Source organism: Megascapheus bottae, chromosome 12 (assembly GCF_031878675.1).
Source record: "Megascapheus bottae isolate mThoBot1 chromosome 12, mThoBot2.hap1, whole genome shotgun sequence".
NCBI lineage: Eukaryota > Metazoa > Chordata > Mammalia > Rodentia > Geomyidae > Megascapheus > Megascapheus bottae.
This window is the reverse complement of record NC_143520.1, coordinates 34,553,371-34,572,715: the sequence shown is the minus strand read 5'-3', so window position 1 is coordinate 34,572,715 and position 19,345 is coordinate 34,553,371. Positions and strand designations below refer to the sequence as shown.

The 19,345-nt window shown below is 34.8% G+C and overlaps 1 protein-coding gene across 1 annotated transcript in view; it reads left to right on the top strand.

The window, feature by feature from the left end:
* The window catches only part of Kynu (kynureninase), a 91,788-nt gene that overhangs the window by 11,469 nt on the left and 60,974 nt on the right, over window positions 1–19,345 (top strand). The window contains exons 3-4 of the mRNA XM_090343129.1: window positions 8,308–8,428; window positions 15,759–15,841. Of these exons, the coding sequence (XP_090199255.1) occupies window positions 8,308–8,428; window positions 15,759–15,841 (204 nt within the window). The remainder of the gene's footprint in view (window positions 1–8,307; window positions 8,429–15,758; window positions 15,842–19,345) is intronic.

The window sequence follows — 19,345 nt, the reverse complement described above, 5'->3', positions numbered from 1 at the left end:
GTTAGGGAAGGGGGGAAAACCAAGACAGGGTGGGGTGGAGGGGAGGATAATGGGGACCAAGACATGCGAAAGGGTATCAATATATGTGAATTAATGTACCTTCTATCTGGAAAATATCATGTAACCTTTTTATTAATTACAATAAAAAATAAAAAAAATAGTTAGTTACCTTGTCTAGAGCTGAAGGATCTGTCTTCAAATGCTACTACCACAAAAACTTATACATATTTTTTAAGTGTGGAGAATGCCTCATTTTATCAAATGCCTTTCCATTATCAAGCCACATCACAGAAAAGCCTAATGAACTCAGAATTAAACGTGAGTATAGAGAGAACATAGGAAGTATACTACACAAGTTATGCTTTTATTCTTCAATATTCTTTCTGGAAGTATTCTCAAAGACCTGTGAAATTTTCCAAAGCATCTTCTTGCATCCTTAGTAAATAAAATAAGAAGAGAAGTATTCCTGCAGAACAATACATGAAAATTACTATTATTCAGATGTAATTAGTTTTAATAAAACAATATTGTTAGGTGCATGATTATTAAGGCATTCAACAATATAAAAAGCTTTTGTGGATTATATTCAAATGACAATAAAAATGTAAACTTCTTATTTAATAAAATCTACAGAATATAGAGTCCTATGGATGTTATAGTGAGTGAATCTGTCCAACAAGATCTTAGATCAAGAAATGGAAAATTGCTACCACTAGGGGAAACTGTCTTCTAACTGTTCATTTTCCTGAGACAATGGTGCTATTTGGATCTATCTTCGGTATGTAACCATCAGTCACCAATTCAGGAATATATCCTGTTCTCAAATATTTTGGTCCTTGTTTAGGGTCAGATCCCCTTGTGCACAGTGTTCAGCATAGTCAGTAGCTTATATGCAGAGCCATCTGATGATCATTTTCTCAAGACTCTATTATTCCATGATAGTTCTGACAGTGTCTTCCACTCAGGATCACGTCTCCATTTTCCTCTTACCAGAAAACAGAATTTTATTTTTACAAAGAGAACAAAAGTCACCATGGTTATCAGCTAGACTTGTCTTCCCCAGAGATTTGGCACCTTTGTTGCTGCTGCTTCTGTGATACCACACTAACCAAAGGATTGAACTGATGAACAGCCTGAGAGAGGACAGAGAAAAGAGCATTAGAAATAAGTACAATTTCTTCCATTCTTTCTTTTGTAAGTTTTAGATACCTTAAAAAGAAGACTAGATATAGAGATAGTAAAATCCTCTCAGAGCTTCTACAATCCACACAGAGCTCATGGTTTGGGTTTATGGCCTATATTTGAATTCAGGCTTCCTTTGAATCCCCCTAAGTGGGAAAACAAATCCTGAAAAAGCACTACCAGTTTAGTTCTATTTCCATGTTTATTTTTTCTCCCACAGATGCTTCTTAATTTGATGATGGTTTTTGATCCCTGTAAACTAGTTTCTAAGTTGAAAATATTGTAAGTAGAAAGTACTTTTTTTTAACACTGACCTAATGAATTCCAATACAGTAAGCAATAAACAGCAACAAAAAACAGCAACACAGTAGACAGTAGAATATTGGTTTATTTACATTTTAGGTTCTATAACTTCCTTAGAATTGTGATTAGATTGTCCTACATTTTCCAAAACCCTAGAAATTATCAAAATTCAAAGATGTCAAATGAAACTATGCCCCATGTAAAATTCAAAACCAATGAGAAATGTGGAAAAAATTGTGTAAGGTTGAAAATGTTGTTAATCCCCCTTCAAGTGGAAGACTGTATCTGTTTCCACATACAGTATAATCCTCAGATAGCCATTAAGTATACTTCAGTTACATTCTATGGGTCCAACTGAAGTGTGTTTCACCATGTCAAGTTGTATCCATCTTCACTTGAAGCAGAAAGTTTTCCATTGTCTAAGAAAAGGTCTTAACTATACTTCAAACTTTTATCTGAAAGTATTTTTAATGTAGAATATGTTAGCAAACTACTCTTTCCTTCTGACAATCAGAAATATAACTATTACCAGGGAATTTTGATATGTAGTGCTACACATTGTCCACATTTAAATTTAAGAAATCCTATCACTGTTGGGTTGTTTCTGAGGAGTATTTTCCTACAGATAAAAGTTTTATCTAAGCCCGGAAAGGTGTCTCACCCTGTAATCCTAGCTACACAGGAGGCTGAGATTTGAGTATCAAGATTCAAAGCCAGCCTGGGCACAAAAGGACCTGAAACTCAACTCCAATTAACCCCTAGAAAATGGGAGATGGGGCTTGGCTCGAGGGTAGGGTGGTAGCATTGAGCTGAAGAGGCTAGGGACAGTGCCTAGGCTGAGTTCAAGTCCCATGACCCACCCCCCAAAAAAGTTTGATCTAATCTCTGATAGCAATCTGATTCCTAATTTATGAATCTAAGAATAAAACCCAGTTTATCACTATTGGAAACTGCTAAAATCCAATTCAATATGACCAACATTAATTTTTTTAAAAAGCCAAGCCAGGTACCTGTGACTCTCATCTGTAATCATACCTACTCAGGAGGCTGATATCTGAGGATGGAGGTTCAAAGCAAGCCCTGGCACTAGAGTTGGTGTGACTCTTATCTCCAACTAATTACCAGAAAACTGGAAGTGGCACTGTGGCTCAAGTGGTGGAGCGCTAGCCTTGAGCTGAAGAGCTCGGGGGCAATGCCTACACCTGGAGTTCAAGCACCACAACAGAAAGTGAGTCAAACTAGTAGGCCAATTAATAAGATTAGGGAAATTTTACTGTTTGATATATATTACCCTACAAATTCATATTTTTGATTTATTAATAACCAAATCACACGTATGATAAGCAGCCTGGATCGATGCATTCTGTCACTAATTATAGTGTACTCAGCAACAATTCCATGTTCATGAACCTGAATAAACATGATCATTTCCTAATATATTATTAGGAAACACCTTTTTTCCTTTCACATTTATTTTTCCTTTCCTTTCCCCCTACTACTTAACTACTTAAGAAAGTAGTTACTCACTTAAGAAAAATTAAAATAAAAAGCAAAACATTTTTTTAGATGAGCCATCTAATAGCAGAGTTTCAACAAAGTTTCTGGCTCCAGAGATTCCCAATTGATTACACCTAGCCACCTAGTAAGCCTGTTGAAGAGATGAGCAGTGATGGTAGAAATGTAGCAGTAAAAAAAGAGCTTTACTAACATCATGGTGACAACTGAAAGGACAGAAATATAATGATCTAAAGCCTATCGTCAAATAAAAGGAGGACTGAGCATTTCCATGGGTATAGTCCAGGTCATTGTGTGTAACCATGGCCAACCAGATCATTATCACCAAGGTCTCTGGTGTTTAGGGAAGTTTTGGGTCCTATGTCTTAGTCAATGATGTTCATCATTCAAATCTCCTGTCATGGTCCTCTAGCTGACTATAAGGGAAAAAGACTCAAGAGAGCTCAAGAGGAAGAAAAGGAAACAAAATGTATTCAGAAAGAAAATGGAGTTAGCTAGTTCAATGATTGGGCCCATGTGCAGACTCACTGTCAGTTATCCTTCCCTTTGACTAGGAGGTAGGACCAGAGTCATTTCCCCCACTACACTAACAAATTGACATTTTTAACTTATGGTTTCTAAACATGACAGCATTTTAACAGCACTAATACAGCCACTTAATATGAGGACCTTCAGGGAATCAATCGTGTTATACACATATGGGCAAAAACGCATGCTAACTATGAAGATATGGAAGCCAGGAGCATGACCTAGTGATAGAGTGCTTGCCAAACATGCAGGAAACCCTGGGTTTGATTCCTCGGTACCACCTACATAGAAAAGGCTGAAAGTGATGTTGTGCTCAAGTGGTAGAGCGCTAGCTTTGAGAAAGCCCAAGAGCAGTGGCCAGGCAATTGGAGCAGTGGGATTGGCAAAAACTAAATATGAGGATTTTTTAAAACAAAGGAACAATGTATTTCTGAATAGATCTGCAGAGACAGTTTCTTTGTGTTCCTTTATTTCATCTCTAAGTAGAACCACATGAAAAAATCTTAGCAGTAACAACTTTTATCAGAACTGTGGTCATCCAAGAAGCTTGAGCTCATCAGCTCAAGGCTACCACCTTACCCTTGAGCCAAGCCCCGCTTCCCATTTTCTAGAGGTTAATTGGAGATAAGAGTCTCAGGTCCTTTTGTGCCCTGCTTTGAACCTTGATCCTCAGATCTCATCCTCTTGAGTAACTAGGATTACAGGCATGATCCACTGTGCCTGGCTTAAGAAAATTCTTTACATAGAAAAGAAAGCACTTAAAAAAGTCTAACTTACCTTTACTGGAAAATAAAGCAGTCATTTATTAATCTATTTTTAATTTGCAAAAAAGTAAAAATATTTTCTATTCTATAACCTTAATTTAACTTTCAATATGAAATAATTAAATGGATATGTGTGTGCACGGGTGTGTGCATGGACTTGTTTTTCAGAGTCAGATATGAACAGAGATTTTAATTCCTTTAGCTCCTGAGGCAACAAACTGGGTTGAACATTTCACCTCCATCCTAAAATAGTTTGGTTTATTATAGTATGCTGAACAATTAATGTAATTTTTTGGTATTTCATCATATGAAAACTTTGTTCAAAAATAATTTCACATGTGTTTTGTTACTGAAATTTAAGCTAGCTAACATAGACTTAATTAAATATGAATAAATAGCTAATAAATATTAATTATAATAGTTATAAGCTTTATTACATTAAAGGTTACTTACTCTCTGTGACCTTGAACACTTTCATTAAATAATAATTCTCACTTTTTTCAAATCTTGTTTTTTATTGTGGTTTTAAATGAGTGGATTAAATGTAAGACCTCCTAAAACTAAGCCATTTAAGAAGTACTAAGTGACTTTGAAATGCTTATTCTCAATTTTTACACCAAGTCAATGAAATTAAAATCTATGGATCTAAATTTGTTAGACTTATTCCAAGCTTCCAATAGGAAAGAAAGAAATTGGGGATGGGAATTTGGCCTAGTGGTAGAGTGCTTGCCTAGCATTCAGGAAGACCTGGGTTTGATTCCTCAGAACCACATATATAGAAAAAAGCCAGAAATATTGCAGTGAGCTCAAATGGTAGAGTTCTAGTCTTGAGAAAGCCCAAGGTCTGTGCTCAGGCTTTAGTTTAACCCAGGACTGGAAATAAAAAGAGATTGTACTTTCTTTTAAGCATAAAATCCCTGGTTTGGTATGTTTTTCCAATGGAGAACATGTCTGACCAGATGTAACGATACTAATGAAATGTTTTCTAATCACATATGAAGTGCTTCTGTGTGGAAATCATTGTAGTAAGCAATTCATATAGGAACAAAATAAACAATTTTAACAAAGGACTTTGAAAATGTATAACTTAAAAACTTGAATCGATTTTATTATTATGTCAAAAATGTAATTAGGGTCCATTTTTTTTCAGTTAAATAAAATAAATAGCAGCTGGATCATACAAGCTACTCCCTTGGAATATGGAGTAACTTCAGCAGAAAATCTGGAAATGCACTCTAAAAATGGCAAGTGATGGCCAGAGCTGGTACCATGGTACATCAGATGGATTCTATATTAACTTCTTCAGGGAACTTGAGATTTCTTTTTTTTTTTTTTGCCAGTCCTGGGCTTGAGCTCAGGGCCTGAGCACTGTCCTTGGACTTTCTCAACGTTAGAGCTCTACCACTTGAGCCTCAGCACCACTTCTGGCTTGAACTTGAGATTTCTTGTTGGGAAGAGTATCTAAACTAGAAACAAACAAAAACAAAACAGAACAAAACAAAAAAATACTAAACTTACCTCCACAGGGAAGGAGCTATTTAAAAAAACAAACAAACAAAACAACATGCCAAAGCCAGATTAAGGATTCTTTGTGTTTTTCCACTTTACTGGAGAAATTGGAAACAATGGATGTAAAGAACAAAGCAATTATAATACACACAAATCTTCCCCAACTCCAGCATTTATTTTTTCATGTTGTTTTTTTGTGTGGTTGTTACACCTGATCAAGCCAACAGTGATGTAATCCAAAGCAATCTACTGTTAACCAAATTATGGTTTTCCACTTTATTCCTACTTTGGAAAGAAACTTACTTTGAAATTACTAATTACCTACTTGTACTGTTTCTGTTTCTTCAACTTTTACTGTGCCTAAAAAAGTGATGTAGTTGTTGTTTTCTTATCTTTTATTTTGTTTTGTTTGTTTCTTTGCTTGAAAAAGTTCTCACCATACTGCACATACCAGACTGGCATCAACTCACAATTCTCCTACCTAAAGCCAGTTACTTGCCTCAGTCTGTTCCACCATCTTATTTCATGAAATGTTATTTGACTCTAAAATAAAAAAAGCCAAATAATATCTTTAAACTAAGTTACTGTAGTGTTGTTTCATATAACTGAAAGAGTGAATAAGTGAATAATTAAGGTCCAGTGTGATGGACATTTTTTATTATTTAGAATGTTACTCAGAGGAAATCAAATGAGTTTCCACATCCATAAACTCTAAATCAATCATACTGTAGCCTTTGCCAAGGAAGAAAACTTCCAGAATAACTCCAAAGCATGCTTTCCTGAAATCTGTTTATAAGAAGTTAAAGTTTTTGAGCTTAAACAAGATTGAAATTCAGTGAACCTTCCTGGAGTGTTAGAGAGTGAATCAAGTCCCCTAAACTTTCTTACGCTGAAGTCCTAAACTTTTCTCCCTTAAAAAGTGACATTATTCTAAGATAGTCTTTTAACAGTAACCATGTTAAAATGAGATTAGTAAACTCTGCCCCTATCCAATATTTATATCCCAAGTCTAGTGATAAAAAAATGGTTTGAGGATATTATCTCAGCCTCCAGGGAGCTATGATTGCAAACATTTTGTGTTCTTTTAAACCAATATATACTCAGTAATTTAAACTATATTTAATGTTATATTAATTTATATACTATAAGTTTTATACTATATTTTTGTTGACCTAAAGAATACAAACTGTAAAGGTTGTCCACTGCATTACAGCCTCAATATCACTGTCTCCAGGTCTGTGTGCAGGCACTGTGACTTACACTCATGCTTGGTCTCCTGGGTTTTCCTCTGAAATCTGGGGGAAATGTCTATGATCTTGCAAATGTTGCACTTTGCAAGCTTTCAGAACCACATTCACATGGTTTACTGAATTATTACTTCCTTAAACATAATAAAAATAAACATTTTTTAAAAAGGCTTCCAAAGATTTGGCTTCCTTTTCTGTTTGTTTTATTACTTACAATTTTATTCCTCTTGAGGCAAATTGTTATATAATCCAGTCTAGTTTTCAACTTGCAATTTAGGCTCACATGGGTGACAAATTCACAGATCTCCTGTCTGCCATTGTAGTGCTACAATTACAGACATATTTCACTATGGTGGATTTATTTTTTATTTATTCTCTCCAAACTTTTCCAACCTTCCCAAACCACTTTTAGTTTAAATGTGTCAGTAGTAGTAAACTCTTCAACCAAGTCAAGTTTAAACAATAAAAAATTGTAGAAGTAATCAGGTTGAAATATAGTTTGCATTTGTATGTGTGTGCTGGTCCTGAGGTTAGAACTCAGGATGCAAGCAAATGTCTCTGAACTTTTTTGTTCAAGTGTAGTGCTCTACGACTTGAACCACAGACTTTCCTGTCTTGGCTGTCTTGGAACCACAGTCCTTAAATCTCAGCCTGATAAGTAGCAACCATTACAGGAGCTACGTGCATTCAGCCTAGAAATAAAATTTAAGCATATTAATTATTTGAATTTTGTTTGATATTTTCCAATGTAAGATGAAAATCAATATATTGTTTATTTAAAGAGTAGGGAAGAAGCATTGTCTGTGTGTTTTCCTATCATACACAGTTATAAAAGATGAGTAAACCAAAGCGAAATCATTTAGCTTAAAAATTCTCTATATTTACAATACTGAATAAATTAGTGTTAAAACTTGCTTAAATTCTGGTAATTTTATACATTCAGGTTGCTCTTATTTCCTGTGAAAACATTTTAACTCCCAATTACCTTTATCTATTTTTATTGTTGCAAATTTGTTTTCTTATATGGCACAGTAAATATGAACAATCTATGCAATTACTTTTATATGTATAAGTTATGTTTTCTTATACAAATGCAAGAGGTTAATTATTTTGCAGAATGACTGCTGCTTTCTATGTGAGTAACTGTAAGTTATTATACTATTTAGAGTTAATTATATTAATTGTTTATACTAAATTAACAATGCCAAATGCAAGTGTTGATTCATTTAATAAGCCTCTTGTGTTTTCTTATGTTTTAGTTGACTTATCTTTAGTGAATAAGGATGAAAATTCCATCTATTTTGTGGGAAATTCTCTTGGCCTTCAACCAAAACTGGTTAAGAAATACCTAGAAGAAGAACTTGATAAATGGGCCAAAATGTAAGTATTAGATCTGAGCCAAAATGAAAGTATTAGCTTTAAAGGCACTATTTGATATCACAGATAAAAAAAAATTAAAACTCACTGTAAGTTTTCTGGTATTTGGAAATATATAATTACCAAATCCTAAGTCTTAGGACACAGCAAGCACTAGAGATCACCCAATAATTCCTCTGTTCTTCTGGGGGTTTTTTTGATAAAGTAATTGAGGAGCAAAGGAACATGACAGGCAAGGTAGTGGCAGAAGAAAGAGTAAGACTTTTAACATATTTAAATATTTAAGTCATACCCCTGTGTTGACTCGTATGTATCACAAAATCTTTTTATATTCTTATTAATTTATATTATTATACTTGTGTTGTTATTTATTATATAATTTTGATTTATGTTATTTAACTAATGTAAAGAGGTTAATATACAGGATGTTTGGTTTTTCATTGACTCATTCTTAGCTAAACTGGCAATATTTTTTTATAAGGAAAGGGACCAAATTGTCAAGGAAATAATAGGGTAGGTGACGTGGTTAACACAAATATCACTTCTCTCTCAGATGAGGAAGATGATTCATGTGACCTGAGCGAGGCAGGCTAGCTTTAGCCATGAAGAATGTTTGTATCAAACCTATCCCTACCATCATTTCTATGCTATTCTCCCTCGCCCCAGTCCTTACTGTCCCTAAAGTCTTCAATTCAAGGCTACCACCCTATCCCTTGAGCCACAGCACATCAGTTTACTAGTGATTAATTGTAGATAGGAGTTTCATGGACTTTATTACCTGGGATGCATTTGAACTGTGATCCTCCAATCCATCTTCCTGAGTACCTAGGATTACAGGAGTGAGCCACTGTGCCCAGCTATGCTATTCTTTTCAGTGTGAAATTCTTCACACTTTCTTACTTCCTTAACAGTGTGAATATGACATTCTTAGTTGCACTGATTATCTTCAATAGATGTCACTAGCTATCAAACAGATTTTATCTTTTCAAATATTTAAGATTTTATGAATATAATACTGTACATGTTTATATGGCATAGCTTTATGTATGCACAAACACATATGTTAACTGCTTATCAGCCATGCATACATATATAAATGTAAGTATATATATGATCTGCTTATCAGCTATTATCATTATTTTGTTTTTGAAGAGGTTGACTTTTTTTGTAGTTATCTATAAAATGTGTAAGAGTCTATTTTGAACTAAAAGTTCCTCAGTTTTCTGGAACACTAGAATGCATTACTTTTATAAATCTCTGTTTGGGTGCTCTTTATTTAACCCCACATAATCTCCTCTAAGGGCTTGAGCAAAGTCTATCTCCAAAGTTGGAGACAACTTTTTAAAAATTAAATGTATATTATTAGCTGTATTATAAGACCCTGAAGAAAAATAATCTAGTTTTATGTGTTTTATCTTTTGCCAATAATTACTGACAAAGTTAAAAGCAGACACACTTGTTACATGTTTAATTTTTAAATTTTATTTCTAAATACTAAGTACGTAAATACTTTAAGATAATTTAAATGCTTAGAATTAAAAAAATAATTTCTATTTGATTAAAAATTCATTGCGGAAGTGAAACACACCTGAGGTCAAGAAATGAAATTTCAGGAAGATAAAGCTAAACAAGTAAGACTTTTAGAGGCAAGATATCTCACTCTTCCAGAAATTCAGTATTTTCTCATGTTTTCTTCAGTCTTTTTGCTATTGGTCTTTCATAACGGAAATAGAGCCTTCCTTTCTAAATTTAGTTTACACTGATTTTTCATCATGTAGAACTTACTACCATGAATGAAATGATACTGCAAAGTCTTCATTTTTGTGGTTAAGGCAGAAAGTTCTAACAATTAATAAACAAATGAACAAAGCTTATATAATATATTAAGCCTTTTATGACACTACCTGCCTAAATTTATGTGTGATAGCAGTTTTGACATTAATTGCACCACCATAATACCCTTCAGGTTCCCTAGGAAGGAGATTAGATCAGCTGTATTTATCCCTCAGCAGGCAAAGGCTAATCTTCCCTTTGTTAATGGGACCATCCTATTTCTATTATTGGGAAGCCTTCACTCAAGTTCAGCTACTATTGATCCCTATAACTAACTTTTGTCCCAATATTGTCATATTAGAGTAATCTTCATGCCCTTTGGTGGTTCATTAGCCTCCTTAGACACTTTTCTGACCTTTACTTTGATTTTTGTATGTGTTCAGATTTCCTGTACAACCAGGACTCTCATGATTTCTGCATGCTTTAACTGATCACATGCTTTTCATTGCCAGGTATTCTATTCCTTACTTGAAATTCAAGACAAGTCAGTTCCTTTCCTTCTTGACCAATGGAATACCATGAGCTCAAGCTTGGTATTTATTATATATTCTAATGCACATTACAGTTACTTGCTTAAGTAGAAAAGATAATATTTAAAACATGTTATCATAACATTAAAAATTGCTATACATTTATAAAGCAAGAAACAATTCAAGGATGTAGATATCAAAATTGTTAATTCAAGGTGCTTAATAAGACCAAATTAGTTATTTTGAATCTTCAATTATTTGAGGAAAATTGTCAAACTAATTTTGGGCCCACTTAGCATATTTGTTGTGGTAGTTTTAATATACTTATTATTGTTTACTATAGTTTGTTTTCATTGAGATTTTGAATATCAATAGCACTTCACATTAAACAAGATATTTCCTTTTTTTTTAATTGCAGTTTGTTGTCAGGATAATGTATAGAGGGGTTAGAGTTATATTCATGAGATAATGGGTGAACTACTTCTTGAACCTTGATACCCTCTCTCATGTTTTTGTCCCCCTTTCCCTCCCAATCATCTTGTTTTCCCCTTCCCTCAGTTGTTTCATATAAACAATTATATATACAATATACCAGGTAAAAAAAAGTCAGATACATTAACCAAATGAGATTAACCATAAGGAGAAAAAAGGGGGAAAGAAATAATTCTAATGGCATTAAAGACCTGTTAAAACACTTGAGTCCAATTTTATTAATCAAAATTGAAACCACCACCTTTATCTTCTAAATAAAGTCTGCTTTGTTTTTATTTTTTTTAAAAAAATATCTGCACATAGTACATTAAGAACAACAATCACAAAGATTAACCTCTTGTTTCTATGTCCTAGAGTCTCATAAGTCTCCATAAATCTCATCCTATAATACTACATGTACATGGGTTTTAAGTTATTGTGATCTCTTCTTAGGAGAATCCTAGATCTGTACTAAATATCACAAATGAGGGAAACTATGAAGCCTATGTTCCTTTGGGTCTGGCTTACTTCACCTAATATGATTTTTTTTTCCTGAGTCTCCATTTTCTTACAAATGCGGTGATGTCATTCTTTCTGATGGCAGTATAGAATTCAATTGTGTATAAGTACCACATCTTCTTGATCCATTCATCTACTGAGGAGCTTGGTTGGTTACATATCTTAGTCATGGTAAATAGTGCTGCAATGAACATTGTTGTGCTAGTATCTTTAGTATGGCCTTGTTTCTGAACATTTGGGTAAGCGATCAAGAGTGGAATTGCTGGGTCATAGGGGAACTCTATGATCAGTCTTTTATGAATCACCACGCTGCTTTCCAAAGTGGTTGAACTAGTTTACACTCCCACCAACAGTGTAGTAGCGATTCCTCTTGGGCACATTGCCTCCATCACCTGTTGTTATTAGATTTCTTGATCATGGCCATTTTAACTGGAGTGAAGTAGAATCCCAAAGTCATTTTTACTTCTCTGAGGAGGAAATAAAAATGGCCTATAGACACATGAAGAAATGCTCGACATCTCTGGCATTAAAAGATATTTGCTTTTGTGAAAAAGTTTCAGTCATCTTCATTGTCAAACTTTGTAGACAAATATTCTTCTTCCTTTTTGTTAAGAGCAATGTTTCTTAGAGTTGTGGCTTTATAGAGATTATTTCAAGAAGCAGGACAGAGCCAGCCATGGTGTCTCAACCTATAGTTCTAGCCGTAGATTAGGAAGGCAGTAGCTAGGGAAGTGCAATTTGAGGTTCACACAAGACAAAACATTTACAAGATTGTTTCTCCAACAATGGAGGTGGGTGACTTGGGCCTGTCATTCCATGATGTGGGTATGAATAGGACAATTACAGTCTAGACTGACCTCAGCATAAACATTCTCAAATAATGAGAAAACCTGTGATTTGATTAATAACAAAGAACATAAAATGAGATTCTTTTTTAAAATATGCAGAAATGGCAGACAAAAAGGCTCAAGTGATAGAATTTCTACCTAGTAAACATGAGGCCATAAATTATTTTAAATCCCAGTATGGCCAATGAAAAAGAGGACTAATAAATTGATGATTATTTCATCAGAGAAGTTGCCTACTCATTTATGTATCAAGGTTAAATTAACTGGTTGGTAGACAATGACTTACTGTACATGATAATGCATGTGCAATCACACTGATGATGTATGCAGAAATTTCTGCTAAACACACTTGTATAGTTTTATTTAGTTTAGTACATGGTTAAGAAAACACATGGCATAGGGTGTGAGAGAAACATCCTTGCTGGTTAGTCATCATTTGGGTGGTGGGAAAAATTGCAATAGCACTAAGCAAGAATGTGAAAATTTATGTGTTTACTTATGGGGGAAGCTTCCTAAAAGTAGAGCTGCTTTTCATTTTTGTAGGATGGTTAAAACATGGGCCTGTTTTAAAGAGGATCCAAGTTTCTATTAACTACCTTATTAGATTTTTATATCCTGCCAACTAACGTCTTGAGCAAATACTGCTCATAGATGTCTCAGAAAACACTCTCTTCATAGCAATGTTTTATACTGTGCTAGTGAGTTAACTCTCACATGTTCAGTTTTCCTTTGTGGCTATATAACAACTATTTCAGCAGTTTTGAATGAAATATATCACTTTTCCTAAACCTGTACTTCCTCTACCTCAACTTTCTGTAATGATGGGCTACATTAGTTTGGATTTATTTGGTTAATACTTTCTAAATACATTTCACTACCCCAGGCTAATAGGCTGAGGAAGCAGATTTGGCTTGTATATTTTAAAGGGAGGGAGATGCCAAATGCATTACAAGAAGAAAGAATCCATAAAGATTATTACCATGATATCTACCATAGTGAGAAGTAGGTGGCATAATATTCTGAGCTATATATTCTCTGAGTCAGAACATAGAATTTTACTACTTCAATGTAGTAAGATGTATTGTGCTATCAGCAAAGGCCATGGAGCTCTATGTGATTAAAATAAAAAAAAGATCCAAGTATCTGCCTTTAACTACCATTTAATGATAATGATTTTTGCCTTTAGCATTTATATTGGAAGTCAAGAAAGAGGCAAGCTGCAAGCTGTTCTAATAATAGTATGAATAATAATAACAACTAGCAATTGCCCCTTTATCTCTTCCTTAGTTCTTAGTCTGTTTATTCTCATAGTCCTTTTCTACCATCTTTATTTATGTGATAATGGAGATGTTAGTTTAAAAATCATGTTATATTCCACATGCTGGAGAAAAATTGGGCATGAGATTTACATTTGGGAAGTTCACTCAGTAAAAGTACTATATACTTGTCTCTTTTCTAAGTGATCTCAATGTCTTTTTTCATGGCCACCTATTAAGCTACATATTGTCATTCATTTACTTGTATTAATATAAAAGATTAGGCTCAATAATCTAATACATGTCATCTCCTATTAGTAAAGACCATGAATTTACTTATAGTATGCAATGAAAGACAATTGTTACACACTCAGAATTATGTTGAATGCATAGATTCTGCCATGACAGAAGTGAGTGTGCATGTCATGAAGTCAGCAAAGGCTGATGAATAGGGTTTTGAACAACTGAACTAGCCCTTTTGAGATTAGGGATCCAGGATCACCAAGGCTAGTTTATTGATTTTCTATATATGGATTCAAACCCAGACTTAAATTACACAAATGGCACAGGGTCATTCTTTTATTGCAACTCTACAAAATGTTGGATTAAGAACAATCTAATGAGTGGGGTGTGATGGTTCATGCTTGTAATCCTAGCTAATCTGGAGGTTGAGGTCTAAGGATCTTGGTTCAAAGCCAGCCTGGGCTCTAAATCCTTGAAACTTTTATCTCCAATTAACCATTAGAAAATGGGAAGTGGCACTGTGGCTCCAGGCACAAGGCAGTAGCGTTGAGCTGAGAAGCTCAGGTGCCAGTGCCTTGTATCTGTAATCCTAGCTCCTCAGGAGGCTGAGATCTGCAGATGGCAGTTCAAAGGCAGCCATGAGACTCATCTCCAATTAGCCACCAGAAGTGATGCTGTGGCTCAATTGATAGAGAGGTAGCCTTGAGTTGAAGAGCTCAGTGATACTGGACAGGCCCAGAGCTCAAGCCCCACAACACACACACACACACACACACACACACACACACACACATGTGTAAGATTTTAAAGGTATAAGTATAAATATCATTTCAGGTACTTCCCCTTATTTTATTTGTTTTCTGTCATTTATTTATTTTCTATCATAATTTTAAGTGTATTTGTTTCCCTCATAGAATGAAAATATCTTCAGTATGAGATTTTGTGTATTTTGAGTTTTTACATTTACTGCGATATTTGATCAAATAATCAAAATTGAGTTGTAATATGATAGCTGACTTACTAGAAAGTGAATCAGTGTATGGCTGTCTTTGATTTTTACTAATTATTTAACCAAGGGGCTTTGTCTAATTATACAAGAGTGGGAGTGCTGCTGAGATATGTCATAGTTTCTTGATACTTTACTTTTTTTTTTCAATTGGGAGATTTGAACTCTAGACTTAGGCATTGTCCCTGACCACTTCAGCTCAAGGCTAGTGCTCTGCCACTTGAGCCAAAGTGCCACTTGCAGTTTTCTGGTGGTTAATTGGAGGTAAGAGTTTCATGGACTTTAATGCCCAGGTTGGCTTTGAACTGCCATCCTCAGATATCAGCCTTTTAAAAAAACAAGCTAGGGGCCCCAAGTTTGGGCTAGTGGTACAGTGCTTGTCTAGCATGCATGAAGACCTGGGTTCGATTTCTTGGTATCACATACATAGAAAAAAAAACTGGAAGTGATGCTGTGGCTCAAGTGGTAGAGCACTAGCTTGAGAAAGCTCAAGCACTAGCTTGAGAAAGCCCAGGCCATGAGTTCAAGCATTCAAAAAAAAAAAAAAAGGACAAGCTAAAAAGTCGTATTCTCAACATGATTTCTTCTTTCTTAAATAATATGCATTATATAATTATTTAAAAATCACATGCAAATACACAATCACACAGTCAACTAAATATGGTTATGTCCTTTTTTTAATTTCAGAGGTGCCTATGGTCATGATATAGGCAAACGACCTTGGATTACGGGAGATGAGTGTATTGTAGACCTTATGAAGGACATTGTAGGTAAGTGCATAATTTTCCCAAAGAATCACAAATATTTTATTATTTAGTTATAACCCTACAGTATAAAGTTAAAAACTTATCTCATTGGATAGTATCCAAATATTCTGTTTTAACCCATGAGAGGAAATGGTTAAGAATACCTTTCACTTACATTTGGTTATTGTTGTAGTGCTGAGGATGGAACTCAATGCCTACTTTCTTCTTGGTAAATGCTCTGCCATTGATCTACATCCCTAACCTAGTGTTAAAAAAATAGTTTTGGAAGGGCGCTTTATCATGTATGATTGTTCTTCTTAATGTACTATGTTATTTCTCTTCTCTTTTTTGCCCTTTGGTTAATCTCATATCATTACTGTATCTGAATTTGTTACTTCATAGATTCTATATATGCTTATTTGTTTATTTGAAATAGGAAAGGGAAGGGGGGAAAATAAGATTAATGGGAGGGAGTGGAGGGAGGAAAATGGGGACAAAAACATGAGAAGGGTTACCAATGTGTGAGAAGTATTGCACCTAGTGAATGTAACAATAACCCCCTATACATTACACCTAGAATAAAAAATAAAAATTGAAAAAATTAAAAAAGGAAAGAAAGAACCAAAAATGGTTTAGGGATATTATTTCAGCCTCCAAAGAATTATGATTGCAAATATGTGCCATCATAGAGCCTTTTGTATTCTTGTAAACCAGTATATACTAATAAGTTTAAACTATACTTAATGTTATATTAATTTATATACTTTATTTTTTATTCTGTATTTTGTTGACCTAAAGAATATAAACTGAAAGTGACTCCAAATGAATTTTAAGCAATATTTTAGAGCTTGAGTTTTAAAAATTTTAATAAATACCTTATCTTTTATTTCTAAAATTATATTTGCTAGAAAGATGATTTAAGTCAAATTATTTTAAAAAAATATTTAATAATATATAACCACTTAATCTAATAGGAAAAGGTCTGTTGTTAATTAGTAATTTAAGCTAATTTACATAGTTTGCCTTTGCTTGTTTGCTTCAGACAGGGTTTAACCAAATAGTCCTGGTTCCCAGATTTCTGAGATTAGAAGCTTGATGTTCTCTTTAATATATGTAGGACACATTCTTTTTTTTTTATTTGTAATTAGTAAAAGGGTTACATGTTATTTGCCAGATAGAAGGTGCATTAATTCACATACATTGATACCCTTTCACATGTCTTGGTACCCATTTCCCTCCCCCCCCACACCCCCCACCTGTCTTGGTTTTCCCCCCTTCCCTATCAAATTTCATATATCCAAATACAAATAAATTCAATATATCAGATAACAAAGTGAAATACTATACCAATATGAGATAACCAAGGGATAGCAAAGGAGATGAGAGACAACATAGTACATTAAGGACAACAATCATTCATTATATGGCTTTTGTTACAATATCCTGGAAGTCCTTTCAATTAGCTTCACATTATATGGCCTTATGTATCAAGATTTTGCTCTATTGCAAATCTCTGCTAGTAGAGCCCAAGGTTTCTACTGATTATGACGAATGAGGGAAACCATTGAGCCTAAGTTCCTTTGAGTCTGGCTTACTTCACTTAATATGATTTTTTCTAAGTCTTTCCATTTCCTAACAAATGGGGCGATGTCATTCTTTCTGACAGCAGCATAGAATTCCATTGTGTACAAATACCACAACTTGTTGATCCACTCATCAACTGAGGGACATCTGGGTTGGTTCCATATCTTTGCTATGGTGAATAGTGCTGCAATGAACATTGTTGTGATAGTGGGTTTAGTATGTCCTTGTTTCTGGATGGTTGGGTAAATGCCAAGAAGTGGAATTACTGGGTGATAGAGGAGTTCTATGTTTAGCCTTTTGAGGCACTGCCACACTGCTTTCCATAGTGGTTGAACGAGTTTGCACTCCCACCAACAGTGTAGTAGTGATCTCTCCTGGCCACATCCCCTCCAGCATCTGTTGTTATTCGTTTTCCTGATCCTGGCCATTCTAACTGGAGTGAGGTGGAATGTTAGAGTTGTTTTGATTTGCATTTCTTTTATGACCAGAGATGTTGAGCATTTCTTCATGTGTCTATAGGCCATTTTTGTTTCTTCCTCAGAGAAGACTCTCTTTAAGTCTTTGGCCCATTTTTTAATGGGATGGTTGTTACTTTGGAGGTTAGTTTTGGAGTGATTCAATTTTTTGAGCTGTTGATATATTTTAGATATGAGGCCTTTGTCCATTGTTTGGTTGGTGAAGATCTCCCACTCTGTAGGCTTCCTGATTAGTTTACTAGCTATGTCCTTTGCCATACAAAAGCTCTTCAGTTTAATGCAGTCCCACTTATCCAGCCTTTCTCTGATTTGTTGTGATTCTTGGTCCTTATTAAGAAAGTTTCGACCTGTGCCAAGGAGGCCTAGTGTATCTCCTATTCCTTCCTTTAAAGTTTTCTGTGTGTCAGCTTTTACCTCCAGGTCTTTGATCCATTTGGAGTTAATTCTAGTGCAAGGTGACAAAGAAGGATCCAGCTTTAGTTTTCTGCAGGTGCTTAACCAGTTCTGCCAGCACAACTTGTTGAAGAGGCTGTCTTTCTTCCATTCTATTTTTTTGGCTCCCTTGTCAAAGATTAGGTGGCCATAGGTCTGTGGTTTAATATCTGGGTCCTCAGTTCTATTCCGTTGGTCTTCAGGCCTGTTCCTGTGCCAGTACCAAGCTGTTTTGAGAATTATAGCTCTGTAATAGAGTCTAAAGTTTGGAATTGAAATTCCTCCAGCGCTGTTCTTTCTGCTAAGAAGTGTTTTTGCTATACGGGTTCTTTTATTATTCCATATGAAATTTTGGATTGCCTCTTCTATTTCTTTCAAGAATGACATTGGGATATTGATGGGTATTGCATTGAATTTGTAGATAGCTCTTGGCAAGATTGTCATTTTCACAATGTTGATTCGTCCAGTCCAGGAGAATGGGAGGTTTTTCCATTTCCTTAGTTCTGCTTTAATTTCCTTTTTTAGGGGTTTAAAGTTTTCATCAAAAAGGTCCTTTACATTCTTAGTTAAGCTAATTCCTAGGTACTTTATTTTCTTTGAGGCTATTGTGAAAGGAGCTTCTTTCCTGATTATTGCCTCGTTCCTCTCACTGTTGGCATAAAGGAAGGCAGTTGATTTTTGAGGGTTGATTTTATAGCCTGCTACTCTTCCAAAGTTTTGAATCAGCTCAAGGAGCTTGGCAGTAGAGTCTATAGGATTCTTTAAATACAGAATCATGTCATCTGCAAAGAGGGATAGTTTTATTTCCTCTTTCCCTACTTGGATCCCCTTTATGCTTGCTTCTTGCCTTATTGCACTGGCTAGGAATTCTAGTACTATGTTAAAGAGGAGTGGAGAGAGTGGGCATCCTTGTCTCGTTCCTGATTTTAGAGGGAATGGCTTTAGATTTTCACCATTAAGTGTAATACTAGCAGTAGGTTTCTCATACACAGCCTTTATTACATTGAGGAATGTTCCATGGATTCCTAGTTTCTCC